At 46.2% G+C, this 21955-nt stretch overlaps 1 protein-coding gene across 7 annotated transcripts in view; it reads left to right on the forward strand.

The window, feature by feature from the left end:
* Nucleotides 1-21955, forward strand: part of LOC140482508 (natural resistance-associated macrophage protein 2-like) — a 169253-nt gene that overhangs the window by 136439 nt on the left and 10859 nt on the right. For all 7 annotated transcript variants that reach the window (XM_072580052.1, XM_072580058.1, XM_072580059.1 and 4 more), the window contains 4 exons: nucleotides 4628-4786; nucleotides 12821-12907; nucleotides 15890-16009; nucleotides 18490-18639. In XM_072580052.1, the coding sequence (XP_072436153.1) occupies nucleotides 4628-4786; nucleotides 12821-12907; nucleotides 15890-16009; nucleotides 18490-18639 (516 nt within the window). The remainder of the gene's footprint in view (nucleotides 1-4627; nucleotides 4787-12820; nucleotides 12908-15889; nucleotides 16010-18489; nucleotides 18640-21955) is intronic.

Raw genomic sequence — 21955 nt, forward strand, 5'->3', positions numbered from 1 at the left:
AGGTCAGAGCTGAAGAACTATCCCTTGTCACCACTGCAGTGTCGGGAAAAGGATTGTTTTGCTCTGTTGTGCTAAAAGCCACCTAGCCAGCAAGCTAGTCAGAATCTGGGTGCTGCCAACAAACCATGACCAAAGGATTCCAACTCACCTGAAAAAGCAAGAATCCTGAAATCAACCGTTTAAACTAGTTTGGCAGGGGGGTGGAATCAGAGCCTTATATCTGAGAGGGGGGCAGTTGCAGACAGGACAGTGACAGGATATATTGAATCTATCGGGAAGGTTTCTCATGTGATGAAACAAACAGTGTGTCTGCTTTAACGCAAGGAGGGTCAGAAATAAGAGTGACAAACTTAGAGCCTGGATCAGTACTTGGGGCTATGATTGTTGTGGCCATAATGGAGACGTGGGTTTCACAGGGGCAGGGATGGTTGCTCGATGTTCCAGAGTTTAGAACATTTAAAAAGAACAGGGAGGGTGGAAAAGGAGGAGGGGGTGTAGCATTGCTAATCAGAGGGTGCATCACAGCTACAGAAACAAAGGTTATTGAGGAAGGTTTGTCTACTGAGTCAGTATGGGTGGGAGTTAGGAACAGCAAGGGAACAGCCACCTCATTGGGGTCTTCTACAGACCCCCTAATAGCAGTAGAGAGGTTGAAGATCTCATAGGCCAGCAGATTTTGGAAAAATGCAGGTGTAGCAGGTTTGTTGTTATGGGTGATTTCAACTTTCCCAATATTGACTGGAACCTCCTTAATGCAGATGGTTTGGATGGAGCCGTTTTTGTCTGGTGTGTTCAGGAGGGTTTCTTTACTCAGTATGTAGACAGGCCGACGAGGGGAGAGGCCATTTTGGATTTGGTGCTCGGCAACAAGCCAGGACAGGTGTCAGATCTCGCAGTGGGAGTGTTAGTGACCACAACTGCCGCACATTTCCCATAGCCTTGGAGAGTGACAGGAGCAGTTACCGAGGGAAGATACTTAACTGGGGAAAAGGAAATTATGACACTATCAGACAGTAGTTGGGAAGTACAGACTGGGAGTAATTGTTCCACAGAAAGGGCACAGCAGAATTGTGGAGACTATTTAAGGAGCAGTTGTTGCAAGTGATGCACGAATTTGTTCCTCTGAGACAGGTAAGAAGGGGTAAGATTAAGGAACCTTGGATGACGAGATCAGAGGAGCTTCTCGTCAAAAGGAAGAAGGCAGCTTACGTAAGGTGGAGGAAGCAAGGATCGAGCACAGCTTTAGAGGATTACAGGCTGACTAGAAAGGAGCTCAGGAATGGACTGAGGAGAGCCAGGAGGGGGCATGAAAAAGGCTTGGCAAGAAGGATTAGGGAGAACCCAAAGGCATTTTACTCATATGTGAGGAATAAGAGAATGATCAGGAGAAGGTAGGGCCAATCAGGAATAGTGGAGGGAACTTGTGTGTGGAGTCTGAGCAGATAGGGGAAGTCCTAAATGAGTTTTTTGCTTCGGTTTTCACTAAGGAAAGGGACCTTGTTGTGAATGAGAACTTTGAGGAGCTGTGACACAGTCTTGAACAGATCGAGATTGAGGAAGATGATGTGCTGGAAATTTTGGCAAACATTAAGATTGATAAGTCCCCAGGGCCAGGTCAGATTTATGTGAGGCTGCTCCAGGAAGCGAGAAAGGAGGTTGCTAAGCCACTGGCGAGGATATTTGCCTCCTCACTCTCCACGGGAGTCGTACCGGAGGATTGGAGGGAGGTGAATGTTGTTCCTCTTTTCAAGAAGAATAGGGAAATCCCTGGCAATTACAGACCAGTCAGTCTCTCATCTGTAGTCAGCAAAGTTATGGAAAGAATTCTGAGGGTTGGGATTTATGACTATTTAGCAAAGCATAGCATGATTAAAGGCAGTCAGTATGGCTTTGTGAGGGGCAGGTCATACCTCACAAATCTTATTGAGTTCTTTGAGGAGGTGACAAGACAGGTGATGAAGGTCGAGCAGTGGATGTGGTGTATATGGACTTCAGCAAGGCATTTGATAAGGTTTCCCATGGTCGGCTCATTCAGAAAGTCCGGAGGTATGGGATACAGGGAGATCTTTTGAGACTTAGAGAGAAGGAGGAAGAGAGGAGACCTGATCGAGGTGTACAAGATAATGAGTGGAATAAATAGAGTCAATAGCCAGAGACTTTTCCCCAGGGCAGGATTGACTGGTACGGGAAGTCATAGTTTGAAGATAGTAGGAGGAAGGTATAAAGGAGATGTCAGAGGAAGGTTCTTTACGCAGAGAGTTGTGAACGTATGGAATGCGTTGCCAGCTGTGGTGGTGGAAGCAGAGTCATTGGGGACATTTAAGCGACTGCTGGACATGCACATGGAGAGCAGTGAGTTGAGGTTAAGTTACTATATTTTACATTAGGATTAAACCTCGGAACAACATCGTGGGCCAAAGGGCCTGTTCTGTGCTGTACTTTTCTATGTTCAACCGTTGTTGTTCTGTGATCTACTCTTTACAGCCAAACCAGACAGACTGATCCTGATCCTGATCCTGATCCTGATCCTGATCCTGATCCTGATCCTGATATCTGATATCTTTTAGCCTGTAGTTTTTAAATTTTTTGTTCATTTTTATTCTTAATCTGTGTATGTGTGTCCACCAAGCCTGTGTCAACGCATGGGTTTACTGAATTAGATTGGGGCAAGACTTTGTGCTCAGTCTCCCCAAGTGATGGATGAGAGGTTTTGATAAGGTGATTTGTTTTGGGATAGTCTCTTGTATTCAGGGTAAATGGGCTGGCGATGTGCTGTGGATACTGCCCGACTACCAACTCAGGTGGGCAAAGTTTGGGAGACGATTTGTAGCTCGGGTGCTCGTTGTTGTGGTTCTGTTTGCCGAGCTGGGAATTTGTGTTGCAAACGTTTCGTCCCCTGTCTAGGGGACATCCTCAGTGCTTGGGAGCCTCCTGTGAAGCGCTTCTGTGCTGTTTCCTCCGGCATTTATAGTGGCCTGTCTCTGCCGCTTCCGGTTGTCAGTTCCAGCTGTCCGCTGTAGTGGTCGGTATATTGGGTCCAGGTCGATGTGTTTGTTGATAGAGTCTGTGGATGAGTGCCATGCCTCTGTTTGGCTTGTCCTATAATAGTAGGACAGGTGGAGTAGTTACTGTGGGACCAGGGAGCCCAGACAGACACCTTCTGAGCTCGAGCTCAGTGCAAACTTCTCTCTCCCCTGAAAACAAAAGCGGGCACTCTGACTGGAAACAGAGTTTGTGGAACAGTTGGTCAGTGCTGAGGCCTGCAGCCCAAGGCTGGAAAAGATCCAATTTCCTCCATCCACATTGGGAGGAGGGGCCCCAAATGGTAGGATTTTTCCTCAGGGCCAGGGGTGGGGTGGGTTGTTGGGGAAATGTCTTATGGGATGGAGTTAGCACCCTGCCAAAAACCCCCCCCCCCACCCCACCTTGCCCCCCCAACTCTGGAAGCAGAGTTCAGGCTGTCTTGGGGCAGCCGGTTAGAAAGCTAACCTCAGTCCTTTTACATCCCAATTCAGTGTAAGATCTTTGACCATCTTGGCCTCTCAAAACTCTCGATTGTGAAAACCATATCTAAGTTTTTTTAAAATCGTAATTGCTTCATTACATAATCCCTAAACAGACATCATTAGCTTAGCAATATGTGTAAGCCAATGGAATGAGTCTGCTCCAGGATGGTGAGGTTGGTTGACCTTGTCCTGCCAAGAGATACTGAGGAAACATCTGAGACAGTGATGGCACTGAAATGGGGTCACATCAACCCATTGGAAGCTTGGACTGTAGTTAAAAATCACCCCACACCAGGTTATAGTCCAACAGGTTTAATTAGAAGCACTAGCTTTCGGAGCGACGCTCCTTCATCAGGTGATAGTCAGGTGAAAGCTAGTGCTTCCAGTTAAACCTGTTGGACTATAACCTGGTGTGGGGTGATTTTTAACTTTATACTCCCTAGTCCAACACCAGCATCTCCAAATCATGGACTGTAATTGGAATGGTTTCAGTAAACACTGCAGCTTTGCAAAAATTAGGCCATGAAGAATAATTATGTTGTAGTGTTGAAGGTCATGTTAAATAGTTAAACAGGACATTCCTTTCTGTGATGTATTTGTTGTCTGCTAAAATTTAATGTTTAGTTGCTACCGTAAAAGTCTTAGAATTTGAATCTAGATTATAGTGGTGCTGGAAAAGCGCAGCCTCATTCCTGATGAAGGGCTTTTGCCCGAAACGTCGATTTTCCTGCTCCTCGGATGCTGTCTGACCTGCTGTGCTTTTCCAGCACCACTCCAATCTGATCTCCAGCATCTGCAGTCCTCACTTTTGCCTCTTAGAATTTGAAGTCTTGGCATGTGAACAACTGGAAATTCAGACCTCTTGTTTAAAGTCAATGGGGATCTTTGGAGATCATAACAGAGAGAGAGCAGCATTCCTGCTCCTGCTCTCTGTCCAATAACCAGAATGTTTCTGCAATCACAGTTGTGATGCCCAACCAAGTCAAAGAGCCAATAAACATTCAATGCATGGACTCAAGACGTTGAAATTTGTAGGCAACACCATCAATACAGAGCAAGGAGTCAACAGAGATATTGACTGATATTAATCAACACCTGTATTGTTTCACCCTTTGGCCCAGAGCAGACAAGTTGACCGGAGCAGACCATCAGAGTTGAAGGAGGCGAATATGTATTACCTGATCGAGTGCTCCATTGCCCTGTTTATATCGCTGCTCATCAATATATTTGTTATTGCTGTGTTTGGAGCTGCCTTCTACCAGAAGACCAATATGGATGTGGTGAGTGACCAGCAGAACATTACATTCCAGACCAACCCAGGACCAGACTACTTTGGACCTGGTGATGTATAATGAGGCGGGGTTGATAACTGATCTTGATAATCATGAGTTATAGATATGGTTCTCTTCAATAATTAATGACAAGTAAGAGGACCCTTGAGAAATTGTAACATGACAGAATTTCACATTCCATTTGAGAGTGAGAAACATGTGTCTGAAACTTGTGCCTTACAATTAAACAAAGGCAATTACGAAGGTATGAAATCTGTGTGCGCTGTAAAGGACTCCGAAAATAGATTCCTAGGTAAGATAATATGATCCATGTGTGACAAAGTAAGAAAGTTAAGGATGGACTCAATCTTGAAAGATGCACTTTGTTGTGAAGATTAGTAGAAGCCAGAAGATTAGATTTAAACACCAGCAATGTATGACTAAACTAAACTGGAGAGAATTGAATTATGAGATGAGCAAAGCAAGAAATATAAAAAGAGACAGTGTACAGAAAGGAGGAGAGCAGCTAAAGCAAATGTCCGCTATATTTATGTGTGGGAAATCATTTCTCACAAATATGATAGTTTTTTGAAAAAGTAACAAAGAGGATCGATGAGGGCAGCACGGTAGATGTGATCGATATGGACTTCAGTAAGGCGTTCAATAAAGTTCCCCATGGGAGACTGATTAGCAAGGTTAGATCATACAGAATACAGGGAGAACTAGTCATTTGGATACAGAACTGGCTCAAAGGTAGAAGACAGAGGGTGGTGGTGGAGGGTTGCTTCCACTGCTTTTTGTCATTTATGTAAATGATTTGGATGCGAGCATAAGAGGTATAGTTAGTAAGTTTTCAGATGACACCAAAATTGGAGGTGTAGTGGACAGCGAACAAAGTTACATCAGAGTTCAATGTATTTTGACCAGATGGGCCAATGGGCTGAGGAGTGGCAGATGGAGTTTAATTCAGATAAATGTGAGGTGCTGCATTATGGAAAGGCAAATAAGGGCAGGACTTATACACTTAATGGTAAGGTCCTAGGGAGTGTTGCTGAACAAAGAGACCTTGGAGTGATTCCTTGAATTCATGATTCCTTGAAAGTGGAGTCGCAGGTAAATAGGATAGTGAAGAAGGCATTTGGTATGCTTTCCTTTATTGGTCAGAGCATTGAGTACAGGGGTTGGGAGGTCATGTTGTGGCTGTACAGGACATTGGTCGGGCCACTGTTGGAATATTGCGTGCAATTCTGGTCTCCTTCCTATTGAAAGGGTTCAGAAAGGATTTAAAAGGATGTTGCCAGAGTTGGAGGATTTGAGCTACAGGGAGAGGTTATTTTCCCTGGAGTGTCGGAGGCTGAGAGGTGACCTTATAGAGGTTTACAAAATCATGAGGGGCATGGATAAGATAAATAGGCAAGTTATTTTCCCCAGGGTGGGGGAGTCCAAAACTAGAAAGCAGAGGGTTAAGGTGAGGGGGGAAAGATATAAAAGAGACCTAAGGGGCAACTTTTTCACACAGAGGGTGATACGTGTATGGAATGAGCTGCCAGAGGATGTGGTACAATTGCAACATTTAAAAGGCATCTGATGGGTATATAAATAGGAAGGGTTTGGAGGGATATGGGCCGGGTGTGGCGAATGGAACTCGATTAGTTTAGGATATCTGATCGGTATGGACGGGTTGGACCAAGTGTCTGTTTCCATGCTGTACATCTCTATGAGTCTATGGCTGCATTTAGAGCATGAGGCTGGAGAATTATTAACAGAAATCAATTAATGACAGAGAAATTGAGCAAATATTTTGTATCTCTCTTCATTGATTGATTGATTTATTGTCATGTGTACTGAAGTACAGTGAAAGGCTTTGTTTACGAGACATACAGATAGATTGTAGTAAGCAAGGATGTACAAATCAAACAGACTTAGACAGAGACACACAGGTTACATGCAAAGGGCATGCACTCGGTGAGATCAGCGTTAGCGAGATCAGCATTATTTGAGGTTAGAGTCCGTTCATCCATCTAATAACAGTGAGGAAGAAGCTGTTCCTGAACCTGCTGCTGCGTGTGTTTAAGCTGCTGTACCTCCTATAACCTCACAGAGGAGGTTATAGGAGAGCATTCCCGGGGTGGGAGGGGTCCTGGATGATCTGGGCAGCCTTTCTCCAGCAGGGAGCCGTGTAAATGGAGTCCGTGGATGGGAGGTTGGATTCCGTGATGGTCTGGGCTGTGCACACCACCTTCTGTAGTTTCTGACAGTCCTGAGCAGAGCAGTTACTGTACCAGGCCGTTATACACCCGGACAGTGGGGTGCTCTCAATGATGCACCAGTAGAAGTTAGTGAGGGTCCTTGTGGACATGCTGAATATTCTGGGACGCCTGAGGAAGAAGAGGCGTCGTTGTGCCTTCTTGACCATCACATCTACATGGGACATCCAGGACAGTTTGTCATGTCAATCTCTCAAACTCCCTCCTTAACACCATGTGGACATCCCTAGACCAAATAGACTAGAGTGGTCCAAAGAAGGCCGCTCACCATCGCTGCCTCAAGGGTAGTTCAGGAAGGGCAATAGACTTTGACCCAGACAATGGAGCCCACAGTCCCTGAATGAATAAAAAAAGTTTGATTTTTTTCCAGAATCGGCAGAATTTTGGCTGGCTACAGCCAAGGCCTACATCTCTGTAGTTACTCCCTTTAACACTCTGGGTTTCAGGCCATAATGTCCAAGGGACTTAACATCTTTTTAATTCCATTACTTCATCTTGTATTTTTTTGTTTCTTTCTCTCTTTGATGTTCGAATATTCTGGGAAAATATTCCATACCGTCCACCATGAGAGTCAAGTTCCTCGGAGTGACGATAAGTGACAGCCTGTCCTGGAATTCTCATGGAGATGCCAACCACATGGAAATATCACAAAAGTCTTACAGTACAGAAGGAGGCCATTCTGCCAATTGTGCCTGTACTGGTTTGTTAAATGAGCATCATTACTTAGTGCCAGTCTCCTCAGTTTATTCTGAGTAATTGTCCAATATCTTCTTCAATGCATCAGTTGGTTCAGGTTCCACTACCTTCCGCCATTACCATTCTTTCAGTGAACAGACTTTGTGGAATCAAGAATGAGTTACTCGCTGGAGGAGGCTTCACCTTTGACCTGTTCTTGTAGCCACCGTATTCATTCAGCGAGTCGAGTTCAGTTTCTGGTCAGTTGTGACCCTCCAATATTGATCGTGGAGGATTCATTCTATTGAATGTCAAGGGATGATCGATTCACTTTTATTAGAGGTGGTCATTGCCTGGCAGGTCAAATTTTACTTGCCACTAGTCAGTCTCAGCCAAGATATTGTCCAGGTCTTGTTGGGCCATCAAGGAGCCCTAGCAAAACTGGAATCAATGGTTATCGGGGCAAACTCTCTGATGGTTAGAGTCATACCTGGCACATAGTCATAGAGTCATAGAGATGTACAGCATGGAATAGGAAGATGTTTGTGGTTGTTGGAGGGTCAGTCATCTCAGCTCCAGGACATCTCTGCAGGAGTCCCTCAGGGGAGTGTCCTAGACCCAACCATCTTCAGCTGCTTCATCAGGGGACAGTACAGTGGCTCAGTGGTTAGCACTGCTGCCTCACAGCACCAGGGACCCAGGTTTGATTCCAGCCTCAGGTGACTGACTGTGTGGAGTTTGTACATTCTCCCTGTGTCTGCGTGGATTTTCTCCGGGTGCTCTGGTTTCCTCCCACAGTCCAAAAATGTGCAGGTTAGGTGAATTGGCCATGCTAAATTGTCCACAGTGTTCAGGGATGTGTAGGTTAGGTGCATTAGTCAGGGGTAATGTAGGGTAATGGGTCTGGGTGGGATACTCTTCGGAAGGGCAGTGTGGACTTGTTGGGCCGAAGGGCCTGTTTCCTGGTTGGAATTCTAATTCTAATGCTAATCACTGACCTTCCCTCATCCTGAGGTCAGAAGTCGGGGTATTGTTCAAATGCAGCACATTCCAGATTCCCACCAACTGCCGAGTGAAAATGTTTCTTTCCCAAATCCTCTTGAATCTCCTGCCACTGACCTTAAAACTGTGCCTTCTCATGATTGTCCCCTCAACTACGGGGAACAGCTGCTCCCTATTCACCCTGTCCATACTCCTCATAATCATACCCACCTCAATCATCTCCCCCTCAGTCTTCTCTGCTCCAAAGAAAACAATCCAATCCTAACTAATCTCTCCTTATAACTCAATTTCTCCATTCGAGGCAACATCCTGGTGAACCTCCTTTGATATTGAATAGAATCCCTACAGTGTGGAAACAGGCCCTTCGGCCCTACAAGTCCACACTGACTCTCCAAAGAGGAACCCACCCAGACCCATTCCCCCGCCCTATTCCACGACATTTTCCCCAGAATAATGCTCCTAACCTACATATCCCTGAACACGATGGGCAATTTAACATGGGCAATCCACCCTAACCTGTACATCTTTGGACTGTGGGAGGAAACCCACACAGACACGGGGGAGAATGTGCAAACTCCACACAGGCAGTCGCCCGAGGTGGGAATCGAACCTGGGACCCTGGAGCTGGGAAGCAGCAGTGCTAACCACTGAGCCGCCGTGCCACCCCAGTATCCCCCTCCAGTGTTATCACTTCCTTCCTGTAGGGAGGTGACCAGCACTGCACACAGTACTCCAGCTGTGGTCTGACTAATTCTCTGTGCATCTCCAACATCACCTCTTTGCTCTTAAACTCAGTGCCATGACTGATGAAAACAAGTGTCCCATATGCCTTATGTCCCATTCATGTGCTCTGCCAACTTCAGGATCTGTGAAGAGTTACTCCAAGATCCCTCTATTCCTCTAAGTGTCCTGCCATTTGTTAAATATTCTCTCATGTTGTTTCTGCTTCAAAAGTACACCACCTCACACTTATCAGGGTTAAGTACCAGTTACCATTGGTCTGACCATCTGACCAACCCATCCATTGTCCTGCTTTTTCTGTACAGGACATACCTGGGCAATTTTCCACATTGTCGGGTAGATGCCAGTGTTGTAACTGGACTGGAACAGCTTGGCTCGGGGAGAGGCAAGTTCAGGAGCACAAGTCTTCAGTCCTATTGCTGGAGTGTTGTCAGGGCCCATAGCCTTTACAGTATCCAGTGTCTCCAGCTGTTTCTTGATATCACGTGGAGTGAATCGAATTGGCTGGAGACTGGTATCGGTGACACTGGGGACCACTGGAGGAGGCTGAGATGGATCACCCACTCGGCACGTCTGGCTGAAGGTTGGTGGGAAAGCTTCAGCCTTAACCTTTACCCCGATGTGCTGGGCCCCTCCATCATTGAGGGGGGGGGAGATTTGTGGAGCCTCCTCCTCCAGTGAGTTGTTTAACTGGCCACCCCATTCACCACTGAGTGTGGCAGGACTGCGAGGATTCGAGCTGATAGATTGGTTGGCTCTGTCACTTCTTGTTTATAGTATTTGGAATGCTAGCAGTACTGTGATGTACCTCCATCAGGTTGACACCTCATTTTTAGGTACAAACAGAACACCTCCATTCAAAAAGGAGGCAGGGAGCTCTGTGTTAGTCAGCGTAACAGCTTTCTGAGGGAGAATGCTTAACTTCCTTGTTAAGGAGATATTAATAAAATCATAAAATAAGCAACATCCGTACAGCTTTGTGAGAGGACAGTCCTGCAGAAAATGTGTTTAAATTCTTTGAGAATGTCAAGCTGGGTGGGTAAAGGAAAAACAACAGATACAGTGTTTCTAAATAAGAACCAAAAAAACTGCACATGCTGTAAATCAGAAACAAAAACAGAAATTGCTGGAAAAGTTCAGCAGGTCAGGCTGCATCTGTGGAGAGAAATCAGAGTTAACATATGGGTCCGGTGACCGTTCCTCACCTTGTCTGGACTTGTCCTACCTGCCTATCTCCTTTTCCACCTATCCACTCCACCCTCTCCTCCCTGACCTATCACCTTCATCCCCTCCCCCACTCACCCATTGTACTCTATGCTACTCTCTCCCCACCCCCACCCTCCTCTAGCTTATCTCTCCACGCTGCAGGCTCACTGCCTTTATTCCTGATGAAGGGCTTTTGCCCGAAACGTCGATTTCGAAGCTATTTGGACGCTGCCTGAACTGCTGTGCTCTTCCAGCACCACTAATCCAGAATCTGGTTTCCAGCATCTGCAGTCATTGTTTTTACCACCGGACTCAAAATGTTAATTTGGATTTCTCTTCAGAGATATAGTGTTTCAATTATTCAAAATCTTTTGGACAGTTGAAAGGCAATCCACCTGTAGTCAGAAGCAAGTATAGTCCGTCCTAGAAAATGGAAATTGCTTGGTATAGTTAAGGAATTAAGTGACCTCAGTGAAACATCTCTGTTTTATGAAACTTCCACAGCAGAAGTATTTGGCAAGGACTCTGCAGGTTATTAAAAGTCTGGGAAAGTCTAATTTATAAATTGCCTCTGAGTGGTTAATGGAAAAAGTCTTGCAGTTTATGGAATTGCAAATGAGAAGTAATTTTGCCAATACTAAAAATTTGATAAAGAAGGAATTTATTTTTATGTCCTGTGTGTAATCTTTCACTTTATACATTAATGATCTAGATGAAGGAACTGGGGGCATTCTGGCTACATTTGCTGACAATACAAAGACAGGTAGAGGGACAGGTAGCATTGAGGAGGCTGCAGAAGGGTTTGGACAGGTTCGGAGAGTGGGGAAAGAAGTGGCAGATGGAGTACAATGGGGGAAAGTGTGATGTCATGCACTTTGGCAGGAAGAATAGAGACATGGGCTTCTTTCTAGATGGGGAGAAAATTCAGAAATCTGAAATACAAAGAGACTTGGGAGTTTAGTCCAGGATTCTCTCAAGGTAAACTTGCAGGTTGAGTCAATAGTTAGGAAGATAAACGCAATCTTGGTACTTATTTCGAGAGGACTAGAATATAAAAGCAGGGATGTACTTCTGACGGTCTAGAAGGCTCTGGTCAGACCACATTTGGAGTAATGTCGCAGTTTGGGGCCCCATATCTCAGGAAGGATGTACTGGCCCTGGAGTGGATATAGAGGAAGTTCACGAGAATGGTCCTAGGAATGAAAAGCTTAACACATGAGGAACGTTTGAGGACTCTGGGTTTAGAAGGACTGGGGGAGTTTAGAAGGACTGGGGGAACAGGGAGATCTAATTGAAACTTACAGAATACAGAATGGCCTGGACAGAGTGGATGTTGGGAAGACGTTTCCATTGGTAGGAGAGACTAGGATCCAAGGGCACAGCCTTCAAGTAAAGGAACAACAGAGATAAGAAGAAACTTCTTCAGCCAGAGAGTGCGGAACCTTTGGAATTCATTGCCATTGAAGGTTGTGAAGGCCAGGTCATTGAATATATTTAACATGGAGATAGATAGGTTCCTGATTGTCAAAGGGATTGAGGGTTATGGGGAGAAAGCAGGAGAATGGGGTTGGGAAACTGATCAGCCATGATTGAATGGTGGACCAGCGTTCGATGGGCTGAATGGCCTAATTTCTGTTCCTGTGTCTTATGGTCTTATGGTAATAAGCCTCTGTTTATTGTTAAAATCAACTCTCCAAAACTTTGTGTTAATATTTCAGTGAAAGACAACCACATTCAATTAAAAAGACAGCAAAGTATGATTTACTAAGCCAGATTTTCATTCTGAGATCTAAATAGTCCAGTAGCAACATCAGCTGGAAAGACAGCAGTCAGTCAAATGGAGTCAGCCAGTCAAACCCCAGTTTCCAGCACTTGGTCTGTAGCTCTGTCACTTATTACTCTAGATACAGAGGTGCAATTATTTGTAAAATATAAAGAGAGTTTCTGTCTCATCCATCCTGGCAATCATCACGCTCTGGGTAAAAATATTTCTCAACCTCCTCTCCAATCCTGCCATCAACTACTTTAAATCTTTCTCCCCCGGTTGCTGAGTCTCTGTACTGATCAAACGTAGTCTTTTCTATACATGCTGCCCAGGCCCTTCATGATGACATTCCCACTGTAATCTCACTGTTTCTTCTTTCCCCTGTAGTATGACATCTGTGCCAAGAGTGGAAGCCCCTACCTCCATGTGCTGCCAAGGGACAACAACACCTTGGATGTGAATATCTTCAAAGGGGTAAGGAGCAGGACATGCCATTACAGGGAGATGATATTCCCCAACTGGAACACGTTCACTCTTTAATGCTTCCCTGACACAATAACGAACCTTATAAACACCACCCTGCAACCTCACCCCCCGCCCATCACTTGCTGTTCAGGAAGATGGCTGTGGGTGTTGAGGGAGAAAACTCTGCACTTGGAGTCTATTTGCAAAATCCAAGTGGTGTCTTTATTATGGGGAGCCAACAGCGAACAGTTCAGGTGCTTCTTCACTGAGGTTCAATGAGCACAGTTTATATCTGATTTCATTATCCATTACACCTTAATGATTTTTCTTAGGCAAAGGGCCTAGCACAATGTTTTCTGGTGGATTGGTAATTGTATTCCTGTACAGTAATTACAATACAGAGACACAGTCCTGTCCATCAGGTGACAGTAAAGAATGTGTGCAAATTCTGCAAAACAATTTATATGGGGGCGAATTGCTGTGACAATGGACTGCCCCATTTGTTAGTTCGGCTAGATTATATATCGTCTCAGTGTCTCCCTTTTCTGAACAGAGCCAGCCTATCTCGTTGTTTGTGTGTGCTCGGTCACCCTCACTTCTGACAGTCTAAAATGAATCCAAATTTTGCAACTTTCGAGGTCAGTCACCTTATCTCCAGAGCACCGCTGCAGGAGTTCCACAGAATAGTGTCCCAAACCCATCCATCCTCAGTTGCTTCATATTCCATCGTATTCCTGACTTCTGCCTTACAGAAGGTAGACAGGGTTTGGGGAGTCAGGAGGTGTGTTACTCATTGCAGTATTCCTAGCTTCTGACCTGTTCTTGTATCCACATTATTTATATGACCTTCCTTGGGGGGTTAGCTCAGTTGGCTCAGAGCAGAGTGATGCCAACAGCATGGGTTCAAATCCCCTCGCCAACTGAGGTTACCATGAGTGACTGTCCTTCTCAGCCTCTCCCCTCACCTGAGGCGTGCTGACCCTCAGGTTAAACCACCACCAGGTGCCCCCTTCTAATGAGAGACATCATTATATTCTGGAGAGACTAATCCAACTCGACTCAATTACCTTCTTTCCATCATAAGGTCAGGAATGAGGATGATTGCATGATCTTCAGCACCATGCATGACTCCTCAGACACTGAAGCAGTCCATATCCAAATGCAACAATCTCCAGGTTTGGGCTGACAAGTGGCGGGTAATATTCGTATCACACAAATGCCAGGCTCTACCATCACCAACAAGAATCAATCTAACCACCACCCCTTGACATTCAGCAATGTGACCATCACCGAATCCCCCAATGTCAGGCAACTGTCTGTGTAGAGTTTGCAGATTCTCCCCCTGTCCACGTAATTGAAGGGAGTTTCTCGAAATGGAGAAAGGTGACCAGTGGTGTTTCACAGGGGTCAGTGTTGGGGCCACTGTTGTTTGTGATATACATAAATGATCTGGAAGAGGGCACTGTTGGTATGGTCAGCAAGTTTGCAGATGACACAAAGATTGGTGGAGTAGCAGAAAGCATAAGGGACTGTCAGAGAATACAGGAGGATATAGATAGACTGGAGAGTTGGGCGGAAAAGTGGCAGATGGATTTCAATCCAGACAAATGTGAGGTGATGCATTTAGGCAACTCTAATTCTAGAGCGAATTATACAATGAATGGAAGAGCCTTAGGAAAAGTCAATGAGCAGAGAGATCTGGGAGTGCAGGTCCATTGTACCCTGAAGGTTGCTGCACAGGTGGATAGAGTGGTCAAGAAGCCATTTGGTATGCTTGCCTTCATTGGACGGGGTATTGAGTATAAGAGCTGGCAGGTCATGTTAGCATTGTACAAGACATTGGTTCGGCTGCATTTAGAATACTGTGTACAGTTCTGGTCACCACATTACCAAAAGGATGTGGACGCTTTGGAGAGGGTGCAGAGAAGGTTTACGAGGATGTTGCCTGGTATGGAAGGTGCTAGCTATGAAGAGAGGTTGAGTAGGTTAGGTTTATTTTCATTAGAAAAAAGGAGATTGAGGGGGGGACCTGATTGAGGTTTACAAAATCATGAAGAGTATAGACAGGGTGGATAGAGACAAGCTTTTTCCCAGCGTGAAGGATTCAATAACGAGAGGTCACACTTTCAAGGTGAGAGGTGGAAAGTTTAAGGGGGATACACGTGGCAAGTACTTCACACAGAGGGTGGTGGGCGTTTGGACGCGTTGCCAGCAGAGGTGGTAGAGGCAGGCACGGTAGACTCATTTAAGATACATCTGGACAGATGCATGAGTCGGTGAGGAGCAGAGGGATACAGATGCTTAGGAATTGGGCGATAGGTTTAGACAGTACATTTGGATCGGCTCAGGCTTGGAGGGCCGAAGGGCCTGTTCCTGGGCTGTAAATTTATTTTGGTTCTTTGTTCTTAAAACATCACACCACCAGTTCTCCCTCATGTCAGTACACACTGACAATGGAGGACACCAATTCAACTGGAACAACGTTATGATGCTGGGACAGGTTAAAAAAGTCAAGCCCTTGGGAATTCCTAGAGGCCTAGTATTCACCCACTGGTCCCATATACAAACCTGTTGAAATAGACCCATCTACAGATCACTACAGTACAAAACCAGAAATAGAACCACCCGCTGTGACAGACAGAACCGTATAAGTTCAGGACAGATCACAACAACAGCATTTCACCCAGAGGCTACACAGCCTGAAGATGTCACTCAGTGAGGGGGACAAAACTGCAAAAAAAAAACCAATCAATTTGGTGAACCAACCAAAACCTTGAAGCATAAACTGAACTACAGATCTTCACAAAAACCTTAATCCCACTGCCCCACTCTTCCAAAGCTCTGTATTAATCCCCAAACATACCCACTTCCCTGCTCTCTCCATAGCCCAGTATCTATCACAATGCATTTGCCTTGGTGTACAGGTTTTCTCATGGTCTTGCTTGGACATGTGTTTCCAGCCGTTGTATACGTGTTTGTTTGGATTTGCAGGGAGTTGTCCTCGGATGTTATTTTGGATCACCTGCACTCTATATCTGGGCCATTGGGATTCTAGCTGCAGGTCAAAGTTCAACAATGACAGGGACTTACTCTGGACAGTTTGTGATGGAGGTAAGTCTAACCTGGCTTCCTTTGCTCATTACTCCCGCTTAGATTCCCAGTGCATGTGGGCAAGATGCAGCGATAGATCCGGGGAGATGGGGGTGGTGTAAGAGCGATTGGTTCAAGAACGTAGAAACATAGAGAAGTCCATTCAGCCCCTTGAATCAGTTCACTAGATCATCCCAGGACTCTACCTCAAAACCATTTTTCCATTTTCCTTGATCACCTCATCAACAGAAATCTCTCAATCTCAGACTTGTAAGTTCCAACTGAACCCCACTATCCACAGCTTTTTCTGGGAGATTTCCTGATATCATTCCCAAATGGTCTTTCTCTGATTTTAAGGTTATGGCCCCTTCATCTGGATGCCCCTTCATGTAGTTTGTGATTATTTTAAATATATTGATTATGTATAATATACGTGCGTTCGTCAGGGGTAAATCTAGGGTAAGGAAAGGGGTCTGGATGGGTTACTCTTTGGAGGGTCGGTGTGGACTTGTTGGGCCGAAGGGCCTGTTTCCATACTGTAGGGAGTGTAATCTAGCATGGAGATTGAGTTCTGATATGTTGAAGTTTATTTGCAACACTAATTATTCACATGACTTACAATCCAAATTAGCAGAACACTTTTCACCCAGAGTGCATGGGAGAGTACTGCCTGAGACAGCAAACCTCACGGCCTTCACAAAGGACAAACACTTGGAATGTCATAATTTTCAAGGCTACGGGCCTAGTGCAAGAAAGTGGGATTAGTGTAGCTCTAGAGGGGCTTTTGTCATTGCAGATATGATGGGCCAAAGGGCCTCTCCTGTTCAGTATAACTGATAAATATCACAGACTTATGCACATAGTCTGGGTTCTGTTATTGGTGTTCTTACAGATACCTGACTGACTGCACTGAGAGGGAGTGTTGACAGTTAGCTTTACAACAGAATGTCAAATGTTGTAATGTCATGTACCTTAAAGGTACAGACCCGATCAGGTCTGGAGTCTGTGTCACTACCAGCACCTTTGACTGAAGGAAATAGTTACTCTCTGTGGAAGAAGTGGAAATAACACACATAGTAAATGAGGGAAAGATTTAGAAAGATGTGGAGTAAAGGGTAATTACACATTCACATTAAGAATAGCCACTAAGTCCATGCAAACATTGCTTTGTCATGGTGACATATGATCTGAACCACAGAACGAGAGCCTGAGTCTGTAGGGTTCAAAACCTACAATCCTCTCAAACCAGCTCTCACTTCTCTGTGTGTTTACTACAGCCTGGCAATGTCCACACCCACTTCATTCAGACCACACCCACAAACACCCCCTCCCTCCCCCACCCACACTCAGTAGCAGCAGTGTGTACCAGCTACAAGATGCTCTGCAGAAACTCACCAAAGATCCTTAGACAGCACCTTCCAAACCCACACCCACTTCTATCTAGAGGGACAAGGACAGCAGATACATGGGAACACCACCCCCTGTGAGTTCCCCTCCAAGCCCCTCACCATCCTGACTTGGAAATATATCGCTGTTCCTTCAGTGTCACTGGGTCAGAATCCTGGAATTCCCTCCCTCAGGGCATTGTGGGTCTACCCACAGCACATGGACTGCAGCGGTTCAAGAAGGCAGCTCACCCCCACCCTCTCAAGGGGGCAACTAGGGACAGGGTAATAAATTCCAACACTTTAAAAATACTTCATTGGCTGCATACAGCTCTGAGATATCTGGTGGATGTGGAAATTACTATTACAACCTTAAACCTTCCTTCTGTAAAGATTCCTTCCTGAAATGTGTGACAATACAACGGCTTTAAGAGGTGAATATTGTCCTCTTTTTCATGAAGAAAGGTGAGGACAGTGGCGCTGAGCAGTCCGCTCAAAGCCAATAAAGTAAACAGCTTGTGAAGCCATGGATTCTTTCTTAAAGTTGGAATAATAAACGCAGCCTGGGTGGGTGGGGCCAAGCTCCCACAGAACCAGGAACTTTAGTTTTAGCTTTTAGCAGTTGCTGCTGGGGTCTTGAAGCTGAATGTGGAAGCTCTTCCTTGTCTCCCTGTTACATTTTTAAAAACTGGGGCGTTCCCTTCTTGCTGCTCGAATTACATGTGAGACAATCGATATTACTGAGTTTGCCTTTGCCAAGCGTGTGTTTATTAGAACAGTTCATCAGTAGTAGTTAATACCTATAACTTTTTGTTAAGCATTTCAATAGTTACTGTTAAGCCAATTCTTCTACTTTTTTGTTTGTATTTTAACTATGATGTAAAAATAAAGTCTGGTTTGATTAAAATCGAGCAGTTTGACCAATCAAATCGCATCTGGAATGCAATATCTTACATTTAATTTTAAAATAAGAGAAGGTTAGGGTCAAGGCTACCTCCTTTATATATTTTGAGGGGATTTGATTTGGTCCATCTCAAATAGCTGAGTATTGCCTGGTCCAAGTGGAATTTGATCAATACACTGCTAATATTTCCTTTTCTAACTGTTCCTGCTCAGGGCTTTCTCGACCTGTCTTGCAGCCGATTTAAGCGAGTGACTCTAACACGATCGCTGGCGATCATTCCGACGTTGTTTGTAGCAGTGTTTCAGGACATGTCCAGCCTGTCAGCCATGAACGATATTCTCAACGTCTTGCAGAGTATTCTGGTGAGGGTGGATGAGGCATCTGGTTGGATCTGGCTGATCATCCCAGTGTTGCAACTTAATGAATCAATGTGGAACAGGAGACTGGTTTCATTACCATTGTACATCCTCTGTGCACACAAACCTGCAACACAATCATATCACTCAAACTCGATTCAGGACAGCAGTAACAGACTAAACACTTCAAAGTTTGGGAGAAGATTTGTAGCTCGGGTGCTCGTTGTTGTGGTTCTGTTCGTCGAGCTGGGAATTTGTGTTACAGACGTTTCGTCCCCTGTCTAGGTGACATCCTCAGTGCTTGGGAGCCTCCTGTGAAGCGCTTCTGTGATGTTTCCTCCGGCATTTATAGTGATTTGTCTCTGCCGCTTCCGATTGTCAGTTCCAGCTGTCCGCTGTAGTGGTCGGTATATTGGGTCCAGGTCGATGTGCTTATTGATTGAATCTGTGGATGAGTGCCATGCCTCTAGGAAGTCCCTGGCTGTTCTCTGTTTGGCTTGTCCTATAATGGTAGTGTTGTCCCAGTCGAATTCATGTTGCTTGTCATCTGCGTGTGTGGCTATTAAGGATAGCTGGTCGTGTTGTTTCGTGGCTAGTTGGTGTTCATGGATGCTGATCGTTAACTGTCTTCCTGTTTGTCCGATGTAGTGTTTTGTGCAGTCCTTGCATGGGATTTTGTACACTACATTGGTTTTGCTTATGCTGGGTATCGGGTCCTTCGTTCTGGTGAGTTGTTGTCTGAGCGTGGCTGTTGGTTTGTGTGCTGTTATGAGTCCGAGTGGTCGCAGTAGTCTAGCTGTCAGTTCGGAAATGCTCCTGATGTGTGGTAGTGTGGCTAGTCCTTTGGGTTGCGGCATGTCCTCGTTCCGTTGTCTTTCCCTTAGGCATCTGTTGATGAAATTGCGAGGGTATCCGTTTTTGGCGAATACATTGTATAGGTGTTCCTCTTCCTCTTTTTGTAGTTCTGGTGTGCTGCAGTGTGTTGTGGCCCTTTTGAATAGTGTCTTGATGCAACTTCGTTTGTGTGTGTTGGGGTGGTTGCTTTCATAGTTTAGGACTTGGTCTGTGTGTGTGGCTTTCCTGTAAACCTTTGTGGTGAATTCTCCGTTCGGTGTTCTCTGTACCATCACGTCCAGACAGTTAACGGTCCGTATTCATGAACACCAACTAGCCACGAAACGACACGACCAGCTATCCTTAGTAGCCACACACACAGATGACAAGCAACATGAGTTCGACTGGGACAACACTACTATTATAGGACAAGCCAAACAGAGAACAGCCAGGGAATTCCTAGAGGCATGGCACTCATCCACAGATTCAATCAATAAGCACATCGACCCGGACCCAATATACCGGCCACTGCAGCGGACAGCTGAAACTGACAACCGGAAGCGGCAGAGACAGGCCACTATAAATGCCGGAGGAAACAGCACAGAAGCCCTTCACAGGAGGCTCCCAAGCACTGAGGATGTCACCGAGACAGGGGACGAAACGTCTGCAACACAAATTCCCAGCTCGGCGAACAGACTAAACACTGCATCAAGCTGCTGTAATCATTCATACACCACTCACACACACACACCACCCCCCCACACACACACACCACCCCCCCACACACACACCACCCCCCACATACCACCCCCCATACACCACTCACACACACACACCGCCCCCCCCACACACACCACCCCCCCACACACACCCACACACACCACCCCCCCACACACACCACCCCCCCACACACCCCCACATACACCACCCCCCACACACCACCTCCACCCCCCCACACACCCCCACATACACCACCCCCCACATACCACCCCCCCCACACCAACCCAACACACATACCACCCCCTCACAAACACCCCACACATACACCATCCCCACACACACACATCCCCATACACCCACCACTCCCACACACACCCCCCACTCCCCACACACACACCCACACACCACATCCCGAAACACACCACCCCACACACACACCTACACACACACCCCACACACACACACCCACACACCACATCCCGAAACACACCACCCCACACACACACCCACACACACACACACCACCCCCACACACACACCCACACACCACACCCCCAAACACACCACCACCACATACACACACCCCACCCCCACAGTCACACACCCCACTCCCCCCACACACACCCACACACTCACCCACATACCACACCCCCAAACACACCACCCCTACACACACACCCCACGCCCCCACACACACCCCCCCACACACATACACCCCACTCCGCCCACACACACACAGCCACACACACACCCACACACCACACCCCCAAACACACCACCACCACATACACACACCCCACCCCCACAGTCACACACCCCACTCCCCCCACACACACCCACACACACACCCACACACCACACCCCCAAACACACCACACCCACAGACACACACCCCACCCCCACCCCACCCCCCCACACACACACCCCACCCCCCACACACACCCCACACACACACTCCCCACCCACATACCCCCACACACCCCACCCCCGCACACACACCCCCCACCCCCCACACACTCCCCACACACACACCCAGCCCCTGGCCTGTGCACACTTTGCTGATCTTTATCTTATTCCCTAATTATAGTTCATGGGATACGGGCATCACTGGCTGCACGAGTAATTATAGCCCGTCACCGAGGGCAACTGACAGTCAACCACATGGGAAACTCTGCTCACTTTATTTTGAGCGATGTGATTCGGAATCCTCTTACCAGACTCCGGTACAACTTGAGGGAGCTTCAGTTTAATATCCAATTGAAGAGCTTGGGGCAGGGACCTGTGACAGGGTGACTCTCCCTCAGAACGGCACTGAATTTAAAATTTGAGCCAAAATTACAAAATGAACTATCTTCTGACCTGACCTGACCTGACCTGCTAATTACCGTTCGGGGGAAAACTTGCAGACAATTAGAGTCACAGAGTTATAGAACTGGACAGCACGGAAACAGACCCTTCAGTCTAACCCGTCCATGCCAACTAGATATCCCAACCTAATCTAGTCCCATTTGCCAGCACCCGGCCTATATCCCTCTAAACCCCTCCCATTCATTTACTCATCCAGATGCCTTTTAAATATTGTAACTGCACCAATTTCCTTCACTTCCTCTGGCAGCTCATCCATACACCTTCCTCGATGTTGTGCCGACCTGTGGAACCAATCTGAAGCCCATCTATCCTACACTATCCCATTCTCATCCATATGTTTATCCAGTGACCATTTAAATGCCCCTAAAGTTGGTGGGTCTACTACTGTTACAGACAGGGC

This window comes from Chiloscyllium punctatum, chromosome 10, assembly GCF_047496795.1.
Source record: "Chiloscyllium punctatum isolate Juve2018m chromosome 10, sChiPun1.3, whole genome shotgun sequence".
NCBI lineage: Eukaryota > Metazoa > Chordata > Chondrichthyes > Orectolobiformes > Hemiscylliidae > Chiloscyllium > Chiloscyllium punctatum.